Here is a 24833-nt window from a genome sequence, read left to right as displayed (position 1 = left end):
AAAATATATATATACTATACCTGCACAGCCGATAGAGGCAATTTTAGGTTCAGTATCTTGCCTAAGAACCCTTTAGCATGCAGACTGGAGAAGCCAGGGATCGAACCACCGACCCTCTGTTTGGTGGACAAACCACCTGTGTAACCATACATGCAGTAGCTCCACTCCCTGTGTTGAACCTGCTCTGAACTGTGCATCTATCCATCCGTCTCTTTTTCCTTTTTCATCCACTCAACCTTTTGCATCCTCCGCTCATTCACTCTCTCCACATCTTCATTCATCTTACTCCTCATGTCTTTGCTCTCCGCTCCATCTCTCCTGTCAATCATTCGTTCTCCCTCCTCCCACACGTTGCTGAGAAAGTCATCAGGAAATAGGCAGGTAAAATTTATACTGTTTAAACAAATGATTTTTTTTTTGTGCTTGTCCACCGTTATGGTTTGGCGTGGGTGTGTGTGTGTGCGTGTGCGTGCGCGTGCGTGTGTTCTTTATGTGCTTGTCAATGTAGAATAATTGCTGAAATATTATTTTATGACCAAGAGGAATTAAAGTAGGGAAAAAAATGAATGGGAGCCATATGGACTGAACGAAAAGAAGTAGAAGTATGAACTCAGCATATACCTGCCCGTGCTCATGCAAACTCACAACATAGTTCTGCGTGTACACAAAAATAACACATACGTGACAAATGTTGTGTTTAAATGTTTGTCATGGATGAGTAGCTCTTAATAAAGCAGCCAATCACACACCCACACACACACACATTGGTTTTTAACATCTGGCAGCGAGCCCATAGGGGCGGCGCCTCTGTCACGACGTCCTCCTGAGTTGTGTGATCTGTAATGTATTTGATAATGTCATTAAAGGCCTGTGGTGAACCCAGATGGGACATATGGAATACATGTTAACTTGCAGAAACTTTTCAGGGCAAGAGAAAGTAATATTCACTGACAGGCTCACAAATGACACTGACTCGAGACACATGCACCAGAGTAAGTGGTTGAGTCTTCGCCAACTTTTTACTTTCTTTCTCTTACTTCTTTTTACCCATGAATAATTCTGCATTTCTTTATCAGCGTCTCTGCTTTTTTTTACTGTGCAGCAGCCGTTTCTTACATCCTCTCTTGATGATCGGGTCATGTCGGATCACTTTTACTGCGAATGTTCTAAAAGAATGGAAAAAAAAGAAAAGATAATGGCACTATCTGTAATACTCACACAGTCCTATGACTCAGTGAGTGGAATTGGCTGTGGGCCGGGTTCGGGGAGGTTGCCCACATGACAAGTAAAAAATGAGCGATTTCCAGTGACCTGAGCCCTCGGGTGGAGAAATGATGTTGTCTCAGTTTGAGCCGCTGTCAGGAGGAGTTTGAGACCTTCTGCTAGTTGTGGTGCATTTAAGCTCGATGTGCTATAAATGTAATTACGCAGCCCTCCTGAATTGCTGCAGGCGGAACTGTCTGCGGCCATTACAAACACTGGACCTCAGCCAAGACCAAAACCTCCTATTCCCACCTTAATCTGTGGGAGGGAGGATGGATGGATGGAGAGAGGAGGATGGCGGAGGGAGGAGGGAGGCAGATCGTGATGAGAGGAAAGTGTAGGAAAGTTTTGGGAAAAAAACTGTAAAGAAAGAAAGGCAGAAAAACAAAAGCAAAAGGTCAAGCAGTCAAGCATTGAGCTGATGGAGAGAGGAGGAAGCGAGCGGTGCAAAGGGAGGACGAGAGGTGGGAACCGGAGGGAGAGAAGCGAGGTTCATAGGGGAAAAAGTGAGTGAAGGAAGGAGGCAGGAGGGGGGGGGAAAGAAGTGTTCACAGGGGAACCGCCGAGCGAGAGAAAGGGATGGACGGATGAACGAAGTGGAGGAGGAGAGGGAGAATAATGAGAAAAGCAGACAAGGGTGTTGACCAGAAGTCCCTGTGGATAGATCAGAGGTCTCGGCAACGCAGCCTGAAGAGGATGTCAGGAGAGGGGGATAGAAAAGAAAATGACAGAGGAGAGGGAGGGAGGCTGGGGGGTGAAGGGAAGGCAGGAGGCAGGGGGAGGTCAGAGGAGAGTGGGAGGAAAGAGTTGGTGACAAATGAAGAAAGAAAAACTGGGAGTGAAAGAGAGGAAAGGGACAAAGGGGGATATTACCGGGGTGCCATGTGCCGCTTGGTTTGTGAGTCTTGTTCACTACTGTCAAACACACACACACACACACACACACACACACACACACACACACACACACACACACACACACACACCACAGATTTACACACACGATTTAGCTGTCAGAGACACATTACTCGAAATGATGAAATGAGAGGAGATGGCTCTTGTTTTACTATTTTATAACTCTGTCTACACACACACACACACACACACACACACACACACACACACACACACACACACACACAATACACCGCACGGACATTTGAATAATTCAGCAAGTCTGTCCTGGTCCTTGCTGGCTGACTGACTGTGGCCCTGCAGGCTAACGGCACGACCACACACAGACACACACACACACACACACACACCTCACACACCTGTTCTTTCCTTTCCCTTGAGGTGAACATATCCCTCGCCATGCTCTTTTTTTCTGTCCTGTAGTTACACGCTAGACCTGGTTAGTCGCCTCTTGTCTACTGCACACTATTGTTATTCTGTACCGTCGTGCAGTTTGTGTAAGCGAAGGAGAAAAAATCACTCCCTTCATGTCTGAGAAGGGAGAAAGAACGTATAATTTGAATAAGAAATATTCTTCCTGTGTGTGTGAGAGAGAGAGAGAGAGACGGAGGGAGCGACAGCAGAAGAGGTGTAGAGTCAAGCGTCTGTTCACCCTGCCGCCATCTTCCCGTGTCTCTTAACACAGGTGGAACCAACCTGCACAGAACAACACACACACACACACACCTTAACGTGAGCTGGGTTTCAGGTGAAGTCCAGATTGTTGCTGAAGCCTTTTAGACTGAGACTGTTCAGAGTGAATTTAGGGGTTTAAGACCTCAGGGTATCATCTGTCAGCTCCTCACTGTGGATCCTCACTGCACAGACACAACATGGAGGGGGCGTTTGTTCAATCTGGGAAAAATAGTTTTGTTGACACATGCAAAAGGAGGCTGCATATTTCTCTCTGACCTGAGGTTAGAAGAGTAGTAACCCAGCCCGACTCATTCTTGTACTGGTCCGACTGCAACGTTGAGGTCAGGCATTTTCCATGCATACATCTGTTGTGTACATCTATTGTCATTGCATATGTATGTTTGTTGAGATTATACAATCATTATTTCAGCACAACAGAGCAGCAATGGCTTGGATGTGAAAGAAACCGTACATATGGGAAACAGCTTCACTTGATGAGGGAACTGCTTGTGTTCAAATATTGTACATGTGAGCACAGAGAGTAGGAGAGAAGCAAAGAGATAAAGATAATAAACTCGCTGACACCAGGCAAAATGCATATATTACATGACAGATATCAAATGATAATTTTGATTATCGGTGGTTAGCACTGTCGCCTCACGGCAAGAAGGTTCTCTGCTGGCGACCTGTCCAGGGCGAACCCCGGCCTCTGCTGCGATTGGCTCCAGCTCCTCCTGCGACCCTCAAGAGGAGAGGCGGTATAGATAATGGATGGATAGATGGATTCTCTCACATTAACTGTTAATGTAAGCCGATGTAAGCGGAAGCACCGAGTTTGTGTCCCTCTGTCGCCCCGTTGTTGTTCCCATGGTGACAGCTTGTCTGTCTACATGGATTACACATGTGTGTGGGCCCCTTGTGAATGGCTGTCAAGAGCCTTTGTTTTAAACAGGCTGGAGGTAGATTGTTTTTTAAAAGTGAAATGTTTGCTGCCTTTTGTTCGGCTGATGGGACTAAAATCCAAACCGAGCACAAACATCACTTCCTCCCTTTCGAACAAAGCCTCGGTTGTAAGATTATTTGTTTAATTATGATAAGTGGAGGTTTTAGAAACAGTCATCACTTAGTTAAACAACTCAATCCACTATTGTAAATTTAAACTCACTGGTTGACATTATTGTGACACTATGCACAGTGATCCAAATCTTCCTCCACCTTTCACTGCATGACCAAACAAATGATGAACTACAAAAAGAGCGATGGGTTGAAAAGCCCCGTAACCGGAAGGTTGAATCTCCTGTTAAAGTCTCACCTCAGTGTAAATTATGCCCCATGTGCTGTATAGCATCGAGACAGAATATTATAGAGAGTATTTTTTCGCCCCGTGCTTATGAAGATAATGTTCGTGTGTGGCCGTGTGGGACGACGGAACAGCAGTTATAACAGCGAGAGTGTAACAGTACATCAAGCAGCAGCTGAAACAGAGTCTGTTTGGTGACACTAAACAAAACAAAGGACGCCAGATTTATGTCCATAGACAGTATGTAAACAGTTCTCAGACGTCCCAGCTAAACACACACACACACACACAACACACACACATACACATATATACATGTACACAAATAGAAACAAATTTAAAAACACGTAAAACGGCAGCAACAAGATTAGACTTTCACACACTCTTATATAGGCGACACATACAGTGCTTAAAATATGTGAGTGTGTGTGTGTGTGTGTGTGTGTACATGTGCTGAAGGAATGTTACAGTGTGCACCAAGGGAAATCAGAAAACACCCGCCAGCTCCCAAATCCAGAGAGTGAGACTGCATAATTACACTTTTACACACAGACACACACATGCTCACACACACTTGTAATTACACTCTGATACCACAATCCCATTAAGTCTTTCGGGGCCTTTGGGCATTTTCCCATCATTTAACTGGTCACAGTTTCTGGTATTAAGGCTATTGTGAGGGCACGGGTTCACTGGGTCTGACTTTATGTCGTACACCCAGGGGGGGTCACAGGTTCGATTCCCCGCTGGCCCAGTGGCCTTCTTGTTTCTGCAAGTCGGAAACACCCTTCACCCATATTCCCTCGCCCCTGACGGGTCCTGTGGTTTAATGGATCGAGAACAGGAGGAAAGTAGTGAATTTACACACACAGACACACATACACACCAAAACAAAGCTAACATCTATAAACGAGTACCCAAGCAAGTAATTGCAAGGCCTTTTGGCTCTGCTGAATGAGGTTTACTGCTCCCTGTAATAGACACACTATGTGGTGTTTTCAGCACTGATGTAACATAATAGAAAGAGTGTTAGAGGCACAGAGGGAAAACAGCCTTTGAGGTCCTGTAATGGATTTTTTCCCCCCTTAAATTTATAGCAGTATATCATCATGGCAGGGAGAGAGAGAAAGAGAGAGAGAAGGAGAGAGAGAGAGGAGGAGAGAGATGTCGAAGAGACAGACAGAGCGGAGGGAAGAAAGTGAAATAATAGGGGAAAGAGCAAGAGGCTCCAGCTGCGTTTTCCTGCGGTGAGCCTGACGGAGATGACACTGGGGCTGATAGACAGAGATATGAAGTCTTGTTGTCAGGAGACAAAAACAGTTCTTCTGGCCATGTGTGCGCTCGCATTCAATTTCCTTTCATCTGGATTTGTGTGTGTTTTCCGAGGAAATCATTGTGTGCGTGTGTGTGTGTAACTGCACACACAGTGGGGAGAAGCTGGCAGGGCACTGTGTGAGGTGGTGAAAGGTAGATTGTGTGTCTCTGTCTGCGTCTGCATATGCATATGTGTGTGTGTGTGTGTGTGTACGTCTGAAAGGGAAACGGAAAGAGGACTGCACTGAGAAAACGACTTTCCCGCACACATATGATTTATTACACAGTGCGCACAGTGTGTGTGTGTATGCACGTGCACATAAATAAACCTCCTTACTTCTGTTGTGCACAGGCAAAGTGTTTATATTGTGTGTGCACATGTACAGTGTGTGTGCACTTGAAGTCCCCTGGCCTCTTTGACTGGTGTTCAATTATTATGCTGTCTAAACTTTCTAAACTGTTGTTAGAGTTCGTCATGTTTCTCCTCCTAAATCCCTCCTGTTGTTTTTACATCTCCGTGTATACGAGGGTTAAATAAACAAGACACCCTGTGTGAGTGAGTCAGCTCCAGAGACGAGAGCCTGGTCGCCGCTTGCCCCCACGACACGTCACGTCTGTGGGCTAAACACAATCTGACTCCAGCTCCATATTTAACCTGCGGACATGAGGCTGATAGACTAGCAAAACAAAATGATAATGATGTACGACCCAGTGATATCAGGGCTCTGCTCCTTTGTCGTATCGAGGATGTGTGTTCAATCTCCTGTGTCATCGTTAAGACGACCCTGAAACTGAGCTCCTGTTGCATCCCCCCCTCTGCTCAGGAAAACAGTGAAGTAAATGGCCTCCTCTCCTCTCTCTCTCTTCGTAGGTTTTCCATGCCAACGTGGACGCCACAGAGGTGGTCCTCAATCGGATCCCGCTGCCGGTCCTGGCCCGCTTCGTGCGAGTCCGACCTCAGACCTGGAAGAACGGCATCGCGCTGCGCTTCGAGCTGTACGGCTGTCAGATTACGGGTAAGGAAGATGAAATATCTTTTTTTTCCCTCCTGCCTCCTCGTGGGACTCGCTTCTGTGAAAACACATGTATTCGTCTTGCCAAGTTTTACACCGGTGATATACTGGCTTTTACAACAGGTCAGAAGGTGGGTCAGAGCGAAAAATAACTCCCTTAGAAAACATTTCCTGGAGAAGAAGAGGAACACTTGAAAGGGTCTTTTCCAGCGTCTTTATTCAAATAATCAAATATTGAATAATTCAGTAATTTGTCCACCTATTAATCCATCCAACGCTCCTATTCACACTTTAATCTACTTTCTCCAAACGGTTTCTCTCCCTTCACACACACACACACACATCACAAGTGCACTCACACTCTTGCCCTCGCTCTTTCATGTACATATCCTCCCTCTATGTCTCCCACTCGCACAACGCACACTAAAACACACACACACACACACACACGCACGCACACAAAAAGAAACACTCACAGTCCTAATAGAATAATACTAGAGTGTGATGTGTGGGTGATAACATCAGAGAGTAACAGGCTCTCAGCTTTCATCTGCAGCCCTGGCAAACAAACACGATTTCAACCAGCATAATCAGCTCAATACTATAAATAGATAAAACTTAATTAGACTGTCTCTGTGTGTGTGTGTGTGTGTGTGTGTGTGTGTGTGTGTGTGTGTGTGTGTGTGTGGGGGCTACTTGTACTTCTATCTTTGTGAGGACAACATTAAGAGTGGGAACGTTTTGTCTCCAAAACTTCAAACAGCGGTTCAAAGGTCAGAGGTTTAGGTAACGTTCGGGGTGGGGGGTTGAGATTAGGCATTCAGTTGTAATACTTGAGGGTATAGGGTGAGGGGCAATGGGAAATGTAATGTGTCCTCTCAAAGATAGAAGTATATGTTTCTCTGTGTGTGTGTGTGTGTGTGTGTGTGTGTGTGTGTGTGTGTGTGTGTGTGTGTGTGTGTGTGTGTGTGTGTGTGTGTGTGTGTGTGTGTGTGTGTGTGTGTGTGTGTGTGTCCCAGCTCCCCTGTATCATTATTGGGTTAGAGCCTCTCTCTGCTGCCATCGTGGTGGCCATTGAGAGGGACAGATATGCTCTTATCTAGGAGGGCTATTTCAGCACCCACACAAATCACAATCACACCATAACAATATGATACTGTGCGTGTGTGTGTGTGTGTGTATAAGTGTCTGTGTGTGTGTGAGAGGCAGAGTGATACAGCAGGTAAAGTAGACGGACGTGGCATATATCAGGTACCCTAACCTGTGTTCTTTTCCACAAATTGCCCTTTTTTTTTTTACCCCATTTTAACACCTGAAATTGCATTATACATCACCCTACTTTCCTCACTACTCTCAGCCCTGAGAATCCATTCAACACATCTTTTTGGCCAACTCCGTTCCCCTGGATATTGCCCATTTCTGCCACCGCGTAATGTCAGCAATCCATCATGAGCCCCGAGGAAAACACTGACTTTTTATGCAAACTCTTGACACCTTCAGACTAGTTTGTCCTCTGTTGAAGGGGGAGGACTGAGTCGGTTACTTCAGAGCCAAACAAACACTTTCCCTGAAATATGTTTATAACCTGCAGAGAGAACCTCATGAGGAAAACATATCTGCTATTAGCCGTGCCGTATCTTTTCTTTTCCCCCGCCCTGCACTCAGACGTATTGGCGAGCACACACATTCGCACACTGCCAGGGGGTGTGTGATAATGCCCCACACAGGCCTATAAAGGAGGTCATAAAGCAGTCAGTCAGTGACATGTCATTAACTTAAATCACACTTTTATGTCCCTCACTCGACTTTTTCCTCACTTTCTGCCGATCCCTCTTCACTGTCACTCTGTTTTTTCTTTCCTTCTCGTTCTGCCTTTTTCCTCCGTCCTTCCATCACCTTTGTGGAAAGCCTCCGTTCCCAATCCCCCCCTCCCTCAATCGATCCCACCCTTAAATGTTCCCTATCCCTGCCTCATTCAGCTCCGCCTCACTCCATCCTTTCTTCTCTCCCACTGTAATCTTTTTTTATTCGGCCCTGCGGCACCTATCATTCATTTATTTTTAGCTCCTTTGTTTTTTTTTTCTCACTGGGCTCATGTAGTGTGTACATTTGTATCAAGATAAATGTATATCGGCGTGATAGAGGCGTCGGTGAGTACTATGTAGGGGTCTTTAGTAAGACCCTGTTATCTGGAAAAAGCACAGTGTGTGTGCGAACATGCGTGGGCTGGATATCAGAGCGTGAGTGAGAAAAAGTGTGTTTCAACCTGTGAGAGAGACCTTGACTCTCCAACCACTACGTGCTGGTGGATGTATTGCTTTGTGTAAGTGTGTGTGTCTATGTGTGTGTGTGTGTGAGCTTTAAGGGCTCTCCTGCTGTCGTGTCATATCTGGCTATTTCTGTTCCTGCGATCTCCAGAGATGATATTCTCCCACTATCGACTCCCACTGCACTCCTGCATTAAAACGCCTGCTGGTGTCCAGTAGCCGCTGAAACAACCAGATGCGGGGAGAACCGTTGAATAAACAAAACAATAACATCATTTTCTTTTCGGCTAATCGGTTCTGAAGCTTGCGTTGGCTCATCTTGCAATGGCCATTGCTGCTGCTGCCGTTGTTGTTGTTGTTGTTGTTTATTCTTCATCCATTATTCACCAAAGTGAGGCGCAGTTGCAAACGTCACAACATTAAACTTTCATCTCCTCGAAGACCCGTAGAATGTCACCATCAATCACCGTCACCCTTCACTGTCAGTCCGCTCTCCTCCTCCTCCTCCTCCTCCTCCTCCCTTTATCTTTCACACCCCTTCCTCTCCACCCGCTCTCTTTTCAGTCCATCTCTGCTTGACCTTTTGCCTCTCTCTTTATCTCCCCCTTGTCCTTAAACTCCTCATCCTCACCCTCTATCTCGCTGCTTTATTCCTCCTTCTGTTTCCTTCCCTCACATCTTCATCCCTTCATCTCTCTTCCACTGCCATAATGTCTGAGTCCTCTTCATTTTTAAATACAAATGGTCACTTTGTTTGGTTCCCTTTGTGCTTTTTTGTGTGGGGCTTTTTTCATGGCAACACCATATTTTAATTCTTGTTAGACTAAAGCACATTAAACAGTATCACTTTGATCTGCAGCTTGCTTTCATTTAGTTCTTCTGTTTTCAGGCTCAATTCCCTGTGAAGAATCCCCTTCGGTAGCTCAGTTAAAGTTATGCAGCAACTTTGCAGCATGAAGCAGGAAGGAAAAATAATGAAATGGGTTGATAGAGAGCAGCTCCGAGGGGCTGTGGAGCACAACACAACCCGTTGTGGTTGTTTTTGTCAACCTGTGAGAGCATGTACCAAGATGATATCAAACGGAAACACCAAATTATTCTTGACCTTAAAGTCAATACCAATCAGGAAGATCTTTTCGACAACAAAAAATCATTAAACCAGGGTGTAGCAAAATCCAACAGTCATTCAAGAATAATGATAATAGTATGTATCAGCCTGCCAACCTTCAAATTACCTTAAATCATCACTATAACCATTTCCAAAGCTTTTCAATGTAATATCTCACTTCCTGGCAGCTTCTAATTTAACTTCACATTTTATTTGACAAACTTCCGATGTAGAATTTATCAAATGCCCAGTGGAGATGTAAAAATAAACTTATTTTATTTTTCTCTGTGTGCTGTGTTAGATGCTCCCTGCTCAGAACTACAGGGCATGTTGTCTGGGCTGCTGCCCGACTCCCAGATCTCTGCATCCTCCATGAGGGACATCCACGGCTCCATGGGTGCAGCCCGACTGGTGGCCAGTCGGTCCGGCTGGTTCCCCAACCCGACGCAGCCTATAGCTGGAGAAGAGTGGCTACAGGTGAGTGACTTTTATCACAGCACTACATGTTAAGATGTTCAATAATGATTTAAACGATTTTTGGAAAATTTAAGATGAAGCATTTTAAAATGTTTGAAAAATATAATGTTTAAAAATGAAAACTAAAGATGTAACGCTAAGTAATCACTTAAAACATTTCCAATTCTTAATGGAAAACAATCATTGACCATATGGGAAAGTCAAAGTAGGCCGGGGATCTGGAAATTGATCGGCTTCTATGTTGAAAACAGGGAGCTAACAATAATAACTCTGTGTTATAGGTGGACCTGGGTGTGCCCAAGATGGTGCGAGGCATTATTACCCAGGGTGCAAGAGGGCTGGAGGGCAGCACCAGCGCCGAGAACAGGGCATTTGTCAGGAAGTACAAACTGGCGCACAGCTTGACCGGCAAAGACTGGACGTCCATCACTGACAGCAAGACTGGGTTCGCCAAGGTAAGCACACACACACACACATACACGTATACACACACACACACACACACACACACACACACACACACACACACACACACACACACACACACACACACACACACACACACTGACATGTACCCTCATCTCCGATTGTCACTGTCAGTTCTTCCTCATTTGTAGTTTATTTATAGCTGTCTTTCAAAGAAATCCCTCTTCACTCTCTCTCTTTCTCTCCCTCCCTCTTTGTCTCTTTCTCTAACTCAGCCTCGTCATTTTCAGTCAAAAAAAAAAGAAAAAGAAATCCATTTTATTACAGCCAAAGCTCTGATAATAATTCAATTTAATTACCTCACTCTTCATTCTCCCTGCCTCTTCCTTTGTGTCCCTCTAACTCCTCTGTACTCTCCCTCTCTGCTTCTTCTCCGTCTCTCCATCCTCTCGCTCGCTCACCCTCTATTTGTCTCTCATGGGTGTTAATTAAAAATGTCTTTCCTGCATCACCACCCAACACTGCCGGCAGTCTTAACACACAGTGAGACAGGGCACTTTAAACTCTGTTCTCCTTCCTGAGACTCAGTCTTAAAACCCTTTAATAGCACTACTGAGTGCCTGGCTTCTTCTCCTGCTGCTTCAAATCCCACTTCCTCTCATCTGCCTGTCGTTTTTAAACGGGCATCCTGGGAAATCCATCATATGTTTTTATATATATATTCCTAGAATGGGGGGAGACAGAAGATCCAATTCAATTAATGAAACCAATATTATAACTTTCACCAACCCAGTAAATGTGTGGCGCAGTCTAGTCAGTTCTCAGCTTGTAATAAATCTTTTTCTTTTTGCCAGAGGCTGTTGCAAGCTGCCTCGAAAAAACTGATTCAGAAATCAAAAGAAACACACTCTCTGTTGTTATTTATATGGCACATGTCACACTGTGTTGGGAAACAATGCTGATTAGTGCTGTTGTATGACAAGCGTATCATTTTCCTATTGTCTCACAATGAGACTTAAACAGTGGAGAAATTAAATAACTCATCTTTATTGATTTCCTCCGGGTTTCTCTATTGCTTCAGAGAACTCTGCTGTCTCTATCACATTCTGACACATTTCACACAGGTCAAAGCTTGTCACTCACAGTTTTGTGTCTCACCCTTTAAAGCTCCTACCTTGCAGGCATCAGTCATTTGCCTTTAGACCGATTTTCCTTGTGAGTTCACGAACTGAGCTCACGTATGTGAAACCTGGCAGGAAAACATGCTTTACACTGGAGCAAAGGAATGTTTTACTCTCTAATATCTCTCTGAAGTCTTGTAACATCCACTCTCCTCATGACTTTGCTTCCCTCCTCTTAGATTTTCGAAGGCAACGGCCACTACGACACTCCAGAGGTGCGGAGGTTCGAGGAGATAGTCGCCCAGTACATCAGAGTGTTTCCGGAGCGGTGGTCGCCTGCTGGGATCGGCATGAGGATGGAGGTGCTCGGCTGTGACCTGCCAGGTAAAGAGCACTCTCTTGCTTATGTGAGATAAGAGGAGGTTACACACATTTCAAATCACTGTGCACACAGATGGACTCACAACTTTGAGCTTGCAGGAATGTGCACTTGTGCACGGACATAGAAATTCACACAGATAAGCAGACTAATACACAGTGTCAATACCCACACGTAAAACAAATGCTCTATTAAAACACATTACCCACCTACTGTGATCAATATCAATCTTTTCCAAATCTTAAACAGTATATCACCATAATTATTGTGATATGTATACATATATATATGAATTGTCACAAACTAAACATTAGTAACTGAAATGTGCTGTGTAAATCATCCAATTAATCCTCGTCATCTGCCATGAGTACATGTCTGGTTGTGTGCTTGTGAACGCACAATATGTGTGTGTTTTTTATCCGTCATACTTCTCTGTGTCTCTGTATACAAATATATGTACAGTATTTGAATATGTGTGTATGCATATGCCTATATAAAGTACACACTCACGTGCATACGGCAAAGCGGTGGTTTAAGTAATCATGTTGCTCTATAGGAGATTTGGTACCATGTCTGGACAGGGATTAACATGTCTAGGTCACGGGACTTTTACTAATAGTGCCCAGCTGTGTAGTTGTTCTGTATTGTGCTCACAGCCTATTGTGTTAATAACATGTTGTCTGGCTTGTGTTTAGTGAACGGTGATGTGCATGTTGTGCTTTGATTTTGGTTTCCATCATCAGTCATGATTCTGTTAGAGAAAATATAATTTTTGGTTTTTCAGCTGACACCAGCTGACATGAAGCAGGCTGGTCGTGTGTGTGTGTGTGTGTGTGTGTGTGTGTGTGTGTGTGTGTGTGTGTGTGTGTGTGTGTGTGTGTGTGTGTGTGTGTGTGTGTGTGTGTTTGTGTGTCTTTATTAATGGGGACACAATACATCCTTGATGTGTCGGGAGCAGGCAGGAGACTGGTGATAATTGGGAGACACACACAGGTTACGTTGCGGTTTCAAACTTAGTCTCAAAGCTCATGAGAAAACATGAAAGGTGGCAGGTTTCAACCACTGTGACTGTTTTCGGTATTAAATAGTCATAATATTATGTTTTTATTCTCATTAAATTAAGACTTTATTCAGAATTTGTTTTTCTTCCACGTGGCCCTAATACTCTATCTTACATTTGGATTGTATAGAAACATAATTCTCAGAAGAAGAGGTTGCTTACTTAGATGATATTCTTCCTTATTTTCATTTTGAGTTTTATTTGAGTGGCAGCGCAGAGAATCTAAAATATCAACTCATCGGCGTGAAACCCTGCTGGCACAATAAAGTAATAGTGAAACATTGACCTTGTCGGTCGTATTCCACGAATGAAGCCAAATCATTTCCCTTTAATGGAGATACATTTTTCATCATATGCCCAATCATGCTGACAGTAACCTCTGTGACTGCACTGCCAGTGGTTGACTCTGTCTGCTCGTTATTGAACAGAACAACATCATTCACATCGTATCTGCAGCCAATCGCGATCGCAGCGCTGATCAACCCCTTGGCTCTCGGGCTGCGTGATTGTCTGCCGGTCGGCCTCGTCTGTGTCTGCGTGCCAGATGTTTGCCCTCTGGATGTAATCCGTGCATTAGACATGATAACAGTTCATTCCCACTTCACATGATCACCGCGGCGACTGCCCCAGCTACCACCCTTAACACCACCGCACACAGCCACACACGGAGATAATTCTGCATCCCAGTGGCTTAGAGCAGTTTGATTTTGTTCAATTTCACTGTGTCTGGTTTTTAATTGTCTCCACACAAGGGGAAGTGAGGATAACAGTGAAAAACGCATGATCTCACTAGATATGCAGTCACAATCCGTCTGCTAGAGCTATAACGGAAAACAATAAAACAGGAAAGCACATTAAACAACTACTGAGCGTGCTGTGCGTAATGTTTGTGTGTAGGTGTGTGCGCGTGTGTGTGTGTGTGTGTAGGTGATGTGCATACGTGTGTGTTTGTGAGCAAGTGTTGAGTTGCAACGGAAGATAAAATATTCAACAGAGTGCATCAGCTTCAGTCCACTGAACAAAGCTGTTTGCACATAAGTCACATGCACAAGAAAACGCGGACACATTTAAATCTTATAACTACAACATTTACACACACACACACAAAAGATACAAAGTCATCCAGGGAAAAAAAACCTCTCTCCACATGAAATCCTATGAGGTTGTTTTTCCCTCCTCTATCTAAAAACTTTCCATTCGTCTCAACAGGCAGCTTTAACAACAGCTCGAGCCCTGATTATTATTATTTATTTTACCAAGCAGGATATGAGGCTACCCCACATTTATGACGCACCCTTGATCCTCTATAAAACCGTGGAAGTTCCCCTTTTTCCGCCCCCAGCGCCTCGAGCTACATCCCCACCTGTCTCAGCACCGCCCGCAAACTGAAGGAGGGAATGAATGAAGTGATGAATAAATGAGAAGAGACACTGTGAGGCGATCACATGTTCACTGACACACACACACACACACACTCACACACACACACACACACACAGTGCGGTGGATGAAGCAATCAGAGTAGCCCTTCTATTATTCAGTGGTTTGTTTCTCTACCTATTTTTCTTAAGACCCAGAGAGAACACGGACCTCTGCTGGTGACCAGAGTCCAGAGACCTTCTTTTCTTTTTATAAATAATAAAATGAGATGAGGCTTTGTAAGAACATTTTATTTTCAACAAAAGAAATCTTGATCACGATAGGTTTGTGGATTTCTTTGGGCCATAGAGTGAAATTATGCTCAAACTCCATACCTGGTCCACTACAGGTGGTCGACATGTGGTTAATGGCAGTGCTGCACACATCAGTAGATACCCCGTGGTTTTGTAATGTGTGATAATATAGGACGGCTTTCAGGTTTTTTCCGTCATTGTTAAAAGTGGCACTGAGTAGAAAACCTCTACCAAGAGCCAACAGTCCACTTAAACTCAGTCAGGCTGCACACACTAATAGAAATCACTCCTCTACGTGTGTCTAATAGTTTACATCCAGACCCATTTATTATTCCCTGAGAAATTGGTGAAAACTTCAAAAAAAATCCGCTATCAAAAGAAAGTGATAACATTTGGCTGGATCGTCCCCAAAAGTTAATGGTTTCTGTCTTGTTCCATGAGCCATCCTTCCATCAAGTTTCAATAAAACCGGTTGTGTAGTTTTTGTGTAATCCTGCAAAGAGACAGACACACAGCAATGAAAATGTAACCTCCTTGGCAGAAGTAATGAAAATGTTCCGTTGACTCTTCCCCGGCTGGTGACAGCCATGGTCATGCTTGTGTTGCATTTTATTAATCCTTAATTCGAAGAAAAATGCTTGTACCCAAGTTGGCTTCCTGTCAGCTGTTGTCATAAATAACAAACCTGCATCATCTGAAATGTTTGGCATCGTAACATGATGGATATGATATAATTCACATTAATATCTAGCCATGAAAATGACTGGTCGACAGTAATACAGTAGTAACTGGGATAAGAAAACAAGCCTCCTCTTCTTTTCATTCATGTCTGCAAACCAGTGCTGCTGTATTTAGATTTAAGCAGCATTTAGTGTTGCTTAGGCATCATTTATTCATCAATCAAAAGTATATAGAGACAAAGACAATATGATACGATGTCAGTCAAAAAACCTTATATCACTTAAACACCAGCTTTAACAAACTCGCAGAAAACATTGCTTTTCCATTACCGCTGCTGTATTGTTTTCATATTTCACAATGAAGCGCACTGACCTGGCCTTGGGGCTGTAAAACAATTTCCCCACATGGGAGAGACAATCTCTGCACCCAATTACAATGAAGAAATCCGAAATTACGGATACGGGGGTTCTCAGAGGGGGCACACAATAATATAGTTTAGCATCTCATTACCGCGCCAAACCCTCGGTGCGAAAACAGACACAAATCCAGGGTATTATTGCGGGACTCATTCTAATCATTCATGCCAGCTACGGAGGCAACGTGTAATTTGGGTCTCGACTTTTGGATGTGAGCAGAGAGCTGCCGGGCTGCCAGATTGGTTCATGTTCTAAATGACTGAGCTATCAGAACATCTGCTATGCACTCATCTCCCTCGCTCAACACCCAGTGGTTAGCAGGCAGACACACACACACACACACACACACACACACACACACACACACACACACACACACACACACACACTAGGGCTGCAACTTACAATTTTTTTTGATAATCGATTAATCTGTCTATTATTTTTTAAGATTTATTGATTAATCAGATAAAAAGCCAAAAAGACATTCTTCGTTTGCGTTTATTCCTGAGAGCCACACTTTGTGCCAGGTATAATAACAGACCAGACTAATCGATGACTAAATTAGTTGCCTACAATTTTTATAATCGATTAATTTGATTAGTTGTTTCAGCCCTAACACACACACCACCTGTTTGGCATGAAGACAGGGGTTTGTTATCAGTTGTATGTCACTACACACATAGTTCCTCGTCTCCATTGAAAACTATAGTGTTGGGTGGGGAACTTGAGGAAAATAACAGCCACTGACGAACACAGACAGGGGCCAGCAGCTTTGTGTCCAGAGTCACAGCTTTATTCATCTGCAGCTGCTCTTTGAATCAGGGATCTTCACTTGCCATGGGTTCTTACACACTGCCAAGCAGATTCTGATTACAGTTCTTACCCCCTGATTTCCGACAAAACCACAGTGAGTTAACCCAGTAGGGGTGCTACGGTTGGAACACCATATCATGGCTGATGGCGTGTGTTTCTGATGCCTTTTCAATAAAAGATTTGATGTTAGAAAAGACGGAAAGAAACCTGCGCAGACCAGTCGATTCAAAGGTTAGCCTCAACTGGTGTGTGGACATTTCTTCTTTCTTTCTTCGTCTTCTGGTTTTCGTCGCTTCAGCCCTTATCAAGTTTGGATGTTCGTTCTTTTATATACTTTTCTATTTATAGACATTGGCCAGTGACTGGGTGAGTGTCCGATCCTCTGGACAGCCTGTGGATATACCAGCTACTGTCAAGGAATCTTTTACTAAAATACAAAGGAGGTCAATCTGAGAAAAGACAAAGTTGCATGTGAGAAAGTGTAGATTTCTATGAATGTGAAGCAGTTTGTTGTTGGGAAATCCATTCAGGGTCACATTTTCATGTAGGAAGCAACAAGTAAGTTAATGAGGTTCCATCAATCACATGTTGATGATGCTGGACACGGAAAACACGCACACACACACACTCAAAAACACCTCCATAGTTACTACGACTCCCTGCAGGGAATATTGTTGTTTAGAGGTCTTGTTCCAGAGGTGTTCTGCTGTTCTAGGTTTCCAGCCAATTGTTCAGGTTATGCCAAGTGTGTGTGTGTGTGTGTGTGTATGCGTGTGTGTGTGTGTGTGTGTCCAACATTGCTGATCGCTTTCACGTGTGTGCCGTGGCTCCTGTCCAGGCGCTTCCATGTGATTGGTATCATGTGTCCTCAGTCCCTCCTCTCTCTCTCTCTCTCTCTCTCTCTCTCTCTCTCTCTCTCTCTCTGCTGCTCCTACTCCTGTCTTCTCTCACTCCTCCGTAGAGATCAATGTGATTATATAAACACAACATTCACCAACAGCGACAGCAACCAGATTGCAGGATTTTTTTTTTTATTCAATGAATGCATAACAAATTCATCCCGACAAATAGTTATAGAGAAAGCTCTGAGTAGACAAACAACATTATTAAATCATTATTATTAATTGGTTAACTTTTGATCAATGCTGCAACCAAAGCCAGACTAATAGAACCTATAACAAATAGCTGGGTAGTAATAGAGTAGATTGCTGTAAGAAACAAAAAGCTGCCTGCAGCTGCTTCTGTTCTTTAATTTAACAAAGTTACAGATCTGACCCTGAACTTTTATACCAACGGGTACAAACCCATTAGCAGGAACAGAAAATAATGTTAGACAGGGTGGCGGTGCTTGTGGCTACTGCTCTCTGCCCATTTGACTTCCCTCCCATCAGAGGAATGTAATCACTCCCCTCCGTTTCACATCTCAATAAACACAATAGGCCTGAAAATCAAGCACCAGTCATTTTAAACCATATACAATCATGTTGGTTTCACTTCAGTAGGACGGTTCAGTTTATCTTTTCCTTCTGCTTCTCCTTGAGTTATCGCACATTGAAACACTTAGGACTGGGCGAAGGTTCAGTGCTGGTGCCGGAGTGTTTATATGTGTGTCTGTGTTCAAAAAACGCTTGGGTTTAAATATTTGGGTCTGACTCGCCTTGTCTCTGCTGACGTGCCTGTCTCTGTTTTTCTCTCCTTTATCGGTCATTCATCCATCCTTCCATCCATCCATCCATCCATCCATCCATCCATCCATCCATCCATCCTTCCATCCATCCATCCATCCATCCATCTATCCATTATCTCAAGGCACTTTAAATAGTAAGGTCGAGACCGTACAATACTATCGATGAACCCAAAAGTTCCCACAATGAGCAACACTCAAGTAAAAGTCAACATTAGGGTCGTAGATCCACTTTGGTTTGTAGTCTACCAGACAAAACTCAACCTGCTGCCATTCTCAAGATGATTTTTATTTGTTTTACAAGTAAATTAACAGTCTACAATAATTTATATTATTTGTGTTTTCATGCTCACATCTCCTGCTGTTCATTAACGTCTGTTACGCGGCAAACCACGGGGATAAGAGACTTTTATATATTTCCAGTGATGTTCAGAGAAAAACAAGACATGTACATTTTTAATACATGACCCAAAATGCAATATCCCTACAGTTTAATATTGCCAAAAAACTACTGATTGGACCGTGGAAGCCGTTAAAAAAATATATCCTTGTTCACATCGCTTTGTGATCTAGAAAGTTGTCCCTCTCTTCTCCAGAGGATTTAATGGCCCACTTGCTTAATGGCTCTCGCTTCACATCAGCGCATGTCCTTTGTAGCTGACTGCGGTTCAATGCCAGCAGCTTCTCTTTTTATCATCTCAGTTGTTGTCGTACTCAGCTTGACACTTAAGGCTGTAATTACAATCGCGTACCTTGCAGAGCTTTGTTGCACAGTGGACTAATGAGCAATTCCCTGTCAGTAGTTTTCCTGACATAAAGAGCGACTTCGCCTCTTCTGTCTCAGCTGTTGAGCTCACGGCTCATGCCTTGTAGCTACGCTCTGTAATCGGACGGCCCCTTTTTTAACCACAGTCATGCGCTTTAGTCATCTGCCTCCAATAGATTTTTGCCAGGTTCCATAAACTGGCCTTCCACCGTCTACTAGGCATTAAAACTTGTGGTCCAGTGCTGCACTTAACCATAAAACCAGATATTAGCTGGCTGTACAATGGGCTAATTAGGCATTTAGTCTGGAATGGGTTTCCTGCTGTAAAGAACTCCTTTTCCCTCCCACTCATCTTCAGAAGAGGGAGCCATAATTAGTCGAGCACTTTAAGCGACATACAAATCAATCCAGCACTTTTGGTTTTTAAGTACAGTTTGTCTGATTTGCCATTTAGGTCCGTGGCAGGATTTCAATCCCAAAACACTCATGTTTTCCGCCAGTTCTTCTCATTTGATGTCATAGTTAACATTTTACTTCATAATCTCAGCTTTTTAATGCTGGTATCCAAGTTTCCTTTCACTTGGAACTCGGTCTCTCTCAGCCAGCTTTTTGATGCATTGCAGACAGCAAGCGATGCACAAACATGTACTAGTTACAGCAAAGGAGTTTAAGTGAGAAAGATACGATGTGTTTTCAACAGAAATTCTACTTACAGTAAATAAATACCTGCAGCGAACTACTTAGCCAGTGGTAACACAGCCAGTCGCAGTCATTAAATATCAGTGGAGTCCTTGTTACGGTGCACAGTAAAGAGGAGGGTATCTCGTATATGCACAGTCTGCCACTCAGTCTGCCAGTCAATCACATAGTCATTAGGTAAAGACCCCCACCACACACACCCCCACACACACACACACACAGACCCACCATGTCACCAATAATTTGAGTAGTGATGACGTTCTCTCTCTCTCTCTCCCCCTCTCTCTCCCCCACACACACACTCACACACACTCACACACTTTGTCAGTAGTCATTATTTAAGCTGACAGAGGTAGATTTATACCCAGAGCTCTTTCCATAATTGAACAGTTTTTCGTCTCTCTGTTTCCGCCTCACTCTGCTCAGTCAGCAGATTTACAATGGGTGTGTATGTGCACACGCACGTGTGTGTGTGTTTGACTAAACTAAACACCTCCTGTTTCTCCATTTGTGGTGTGTGTGTGTGTTTGTGTTTGTCTGAGATTCATGGCAGGTTGCTGTAACTCAGTGGCGACCCACTGCAGTATACAGATGTAATGATTATTATATGTTTCACGTTCCAGTTTGAATCCCCCTGTTCTGAACAGACAAATGATATTAAACAATCCTTATAAGGCAATTTGTTGAAATTATTTGTACTGACCTTTACTTGCTACAGAGATCATCCTCGTGGATGGAAAGAGGAGTGGGACGGTGAGGAGGAGGAGGAGGAGGGAGGACAGGCAGAAAGCGAAACTGGATTAGATAAGTGTAGAGGAGATGGAGATCGACACTGGAGGCTGACAGGAGCTGTGTGTGGTCACTAATTAGGAAAACGGTGGTGAGAGGTGGAAAGGGTTGGGTTCCCTGCTTCGTGCCTCTCCCCCTCTGTCGCGCTCTCATATCCCGCCCCCCTCCATATAGGGGGCTAATTACAGTGGTAAAGGGCACCAAATTAAAACAGCTTAATGTCAGCAGCTGGGAGCTACTTATCCAATGTTAATATCTAATTCTGTGTGTGTGTGTGCGTGTGTGTGCTTGTGTGTTGAGACAGCAATATGAAGCCACTCTGTTTGGGCTTATATAATAATCCTGCATACTTTCACTGTAAACAGACTGTGTAAACAACTCAATAAAGTTATGAACACACACACACACACACACACACATTAGAGGAATGGCTGAACCTAGACACTTGAACTCAACGCCATTAGTGAAGGTGAAGAGTTCACGCTAAACACATGACACAAATACACAGAGAGAGAGAGAGGGAGGGAGAGAGAGCGAGAGAGAGAAAGAGAGAGGGAGAACGATCAGCGAGTGAGTCATGGAAACATCTTGAACAACCAAACAAGCAGTAAATCTACAATGGTGGTCTCACATTCACTGAGCATGGTGGTTGGGACAGATACGAAATGACACCAGACACAGGGAATCCTGAGAAGGTTGAGAGGAGAGCGAACGGCTGCATGAAAAGAGCGAAAGAAAGAGACACAGTCACAACAAAGAGAGAGAGAAAGAGCTGCGGGCGGACAAAAGCGAGGGACGGGTGGAAATCAAAACACGCCTCTGGGGGAGATGACAGAAAGAGAACGAGAGAAAGAGTTATGTGGAAGAAAATTGCGGTTGTGGTAAAAAGAGAAACAACACTAGATAGGGTTTCACTTCTATGCCGGAGAGGCATAAGTGTGTGTGTGTGTGTGTGTGTGTGTGTGTGTGTGTGTGTGTGTGTGTGTGTGTGTGTGTGTGTGTGTGTGTGTGTGTGTGTGTGTGTGTGTGTGTGTGTGTGTGTGTGTGTGTGTGTGTGTGTGTGTGTGGAAAGAGTCGGGAGCTCTGTGGTAGCGATGGTGGTTTTGCAAAGCAGAACAGAACCTGGACAGATTTATTGTGACAAATGCAGGGAGAAGATAGAAAGACGGAGGGGATTTACAGAGCAGAGGGGTGGATGAGAAAAAAGAAAGACAGACCTTAAAACGACTGGCAGAGAATCAGAGAGAGGACGAAGTGGCTTCTGAGAATCATTTGGGGAAAGGTTTGGGGTTGTCAGGCTTGTGCCACGCAAGCCATTCTACTGTTCCCCTTACGTCAATATATAGACCCCGCGCGTGCTTACACCGCGTGTGTGTGTGTGTGTGTGTGTGTGTGTGTGTGTGTGTGTGTGTGTGTGTGTGTGTGTGTGTGTGTGTGTGTGCGTGCTGCTTAAGCAGTCAGGGACATTCAAGGAATCTTAACTAACTGTAGAAAACTGCTTATTAAGACCAGAAGGTCTTGGGGTTACACTGACATATCCCTCTGCTGACGTAGGCTTGTGTGTGTGTGTGTGTGTGTGTGTGTGTGTGTGCACACCTCTGATTTATCTATCATACACTGGTTGCTGCTGTGCACCAAGGTCAGTTTGAGTGCAGCATCTATCATCGTAGCGTCGAGTGTGTGTGTGTGTGTGTGTGTGTGTGTGTGTGTGTGTGTGTGTGTGTGTGTGTGTGTGTGTGTGTGTGTGTGTGTGTGTGTGTGTGTGTGTGTGTGTGTGCACGCGTGTGTGCGTGCCTGCCAACCTGCAGTGGATAAACTGAGTGGTGAGGCGCAGTGTTGAGCCGAGTGCCAGCTCACTGCCTCGGCTCACTCTGTCACTGCCTGGCTCGTGACAAACTTCAGCTCTAATTCACAGTCTGTACAAACATCATTAGTTACTGTGTAATATCTCAATCTCCCTTTGCTCAGAAGTCACAGCTGCTCGGTTAAGATATTACTACTTTCAGTGCTCGCTGGAGCGGCGATAGAACAAACTGGGAAAGTTTGAAAAGGAGAGTTCAGATCTGATTAGTCTAAGTCCAGTAATGTCTCTGCTTACTAGACTGCATTGGAATAAGATGAGTTCATTCTAATTGTATTCTAACCCTTATTCTAACCTCTTCTGTCGACAGAATCCACCACTGTACCTGACACAATGACCCCCACTGTGCCCAGAGTGGAAATGACCACTGCTGCAATGAGACCTGGTAAACAAACGCACACACACACACTCATATCTCCATGATTTCAGAGGTCATTATATTAAAAACCTCAACTTAAAACACGTCTTCACCTTAAAAAGTTATGATTTATGTTATGATGACTGGTTCTGTGTCCCCATGAGGAAGACAAGCCATAATGTCACTATGTAAACCACTTTGGAAGAGTAATACCTGGACCACACACACACACAGACACACACATTTCTTGGAAGTGCACATGCTGACATATTTTCTTCTCATCCACACACACTTACACACACTCTCACACTCTCGAGGTCAAACTCATGATGTCATCGTACACCTCGGGGCCGCTGGACTTTGAAGTCTGTTGGATTCACGAGTCCCACAGGAGTCTGTGTTTGAGAGAAAATCAGCTCTCACAGTCAGAGGATTTTGCCTCCTCACACACACACACACACACACACACACACACACACACACACACACACACACACACACGCTGGGAACATCATTTCACAGCTTTAGGTCAGCGACTGTCAGACAAGCAGCCTCACTGCTGGACAGTAGTTTAAAGGGGCTGTATGTTAGTTTATGCTTTTGTCGCACATTCAATGTGAGCATCAAATTTCATTCCTGTAATTGACACAGCAGCATCTTTAAATATGTCTTCGATGATCATTGATGACTTTGGCTGGCTGAGGTGCTAAAGGACTAAAAACACAACAGGTGACTTTAAGCCAAAACACCTAAACTATCAAATGTCTTTATTCACAATCTGTGCTTTTTCGTTTTCTCGTCCCACAGCCACCACTCCATCCCTGTCAGCCGTCTGTGACTTTGAGCAGAGCTTGTGCGGCTGGTCGGCTGATCCTCAGTCAGGTGTGAGCTGGTCCCTGCACACAGCCGGCAGCAGTTCAACAGGACACGACACACATGAGACCCGGCAGGATCTGGCACTGGGATCAGACAGTGAGTACTGATTGGAGTATTTATATATATATATATATATATATATATCCAGCATTATATATAACCTCTCATACTGTGACTCTGTGGTAATGCTGGTTGCAGGTTTTTAATATTGAACATATCGCATGTCCAAATTGCACCATATTCAACACTGCACTTCCATGGCCCCCTGAGCAATACACATGCCGATAAGATGAATGAGTCCAAGATATGCCAGGTCATGTTCTAACAACATCAAGCAGTGTGATGCACCAACTCAATGGTCCTTACCCACACACAGTGACTGCTTAACTCCCCAAAAAGTGTGTTATTATTAACACAATTGTCGCAGTGTGGTCCCTAAAAGTCTGCTTGGGAAAGGAGACTCTGACCAGAGCCTGCATCGGGCTAATTAAGAGCCGAGCAGATCCCAGCGCTGCGAGGAACCACTGACAGCAACTATGATGCAAGGATTTCACTCTAATCTGCTCACAGGGGCACGGCGACTTAATTGGAGTTTTTTTTTTAAATATTAGCTTTAACAGTTTCCCTTCCCCTAACCTAGTTTGTTACTTTATTATCTCCTCCTTTTACTCTTGTCCAGTCTCCTCTCTTTCTTTCAGCTTTTTTTATTCACAACTTTCTGTCTGTTCTTGGAGTGTTACTTCTCCTCAGTTCTCTTCACTTCACCTCTGTTTTTTCTTCATTCCTGTACTTTGATCACTTTACTTCATTCTCCTTGTTTGCTGCTCCTCTTTCTTCTTTTTCCTCTATTCTATCCCACATTGTATTTGCCTCCAATGCCCTACAGTCGTCTCCCTGCT

General features: G+C 44.1%; 1 protein-coding gene across 4 annotated transcripts in view; it reads left to right on the top strand.

Moving 5' to 3' along the window:
- Nucleotides 1-24833, top strand: part of LOC118120307 (neuropilin-2) — a 91534-nt gene that overhangs the window by 46331 nt on the left and 20370 nt on the right. For 3 of the 4 annotated variants that reach the window (XM_035175108.2, XM_035175106.2, XM_035175107.2), the window contains exons 8-13: nt 6339-6483; nt 10157-10332; nt 10614-10787; nt 12119-12263; nt 23011-23085; nt 23866-24030. In XM_035175108.2, coding sequence (XP_035030999.1) covers nt 6339-6483; nt 10157-10332; nt 10614-10787; nt 12119-12263; nt 23011-23085; nt 23866-24030 — 880 coding nt within the window. Of the gene's footprint in view, nt 1-6338; nt 6484-10156; nt 10333-10613; nt 10788-12118; nt 12264-18710; nt 18891-23010; nt 23086-23865; nt 24031-24833 lie in introns of those variants that run through there. The other variant, XM_035175109.2, reaches the window with a different exon arrangement.

This window comes from Hippoglossus stenolepis, chromosome 13 (genome assembly GCF_022539355.2).
Source record: "Hippoglossus stenolepis isolate QCI-W04-F060 chromosome 13, HSTE1.2, whole genome shotgun sequence".
In the NCBI taxonomy this organism is placed as follows: domain Eukaryota; kingdom Metazoa; phylum Chordata; class Actinopteri; order Pleuronectiformes; family Pleuronectidae; genus Hippoglossus; species Hippoglossus stenolepis.
This window is presented reverse-complemented; position numbering and strand designations above follow the sequence as displayed.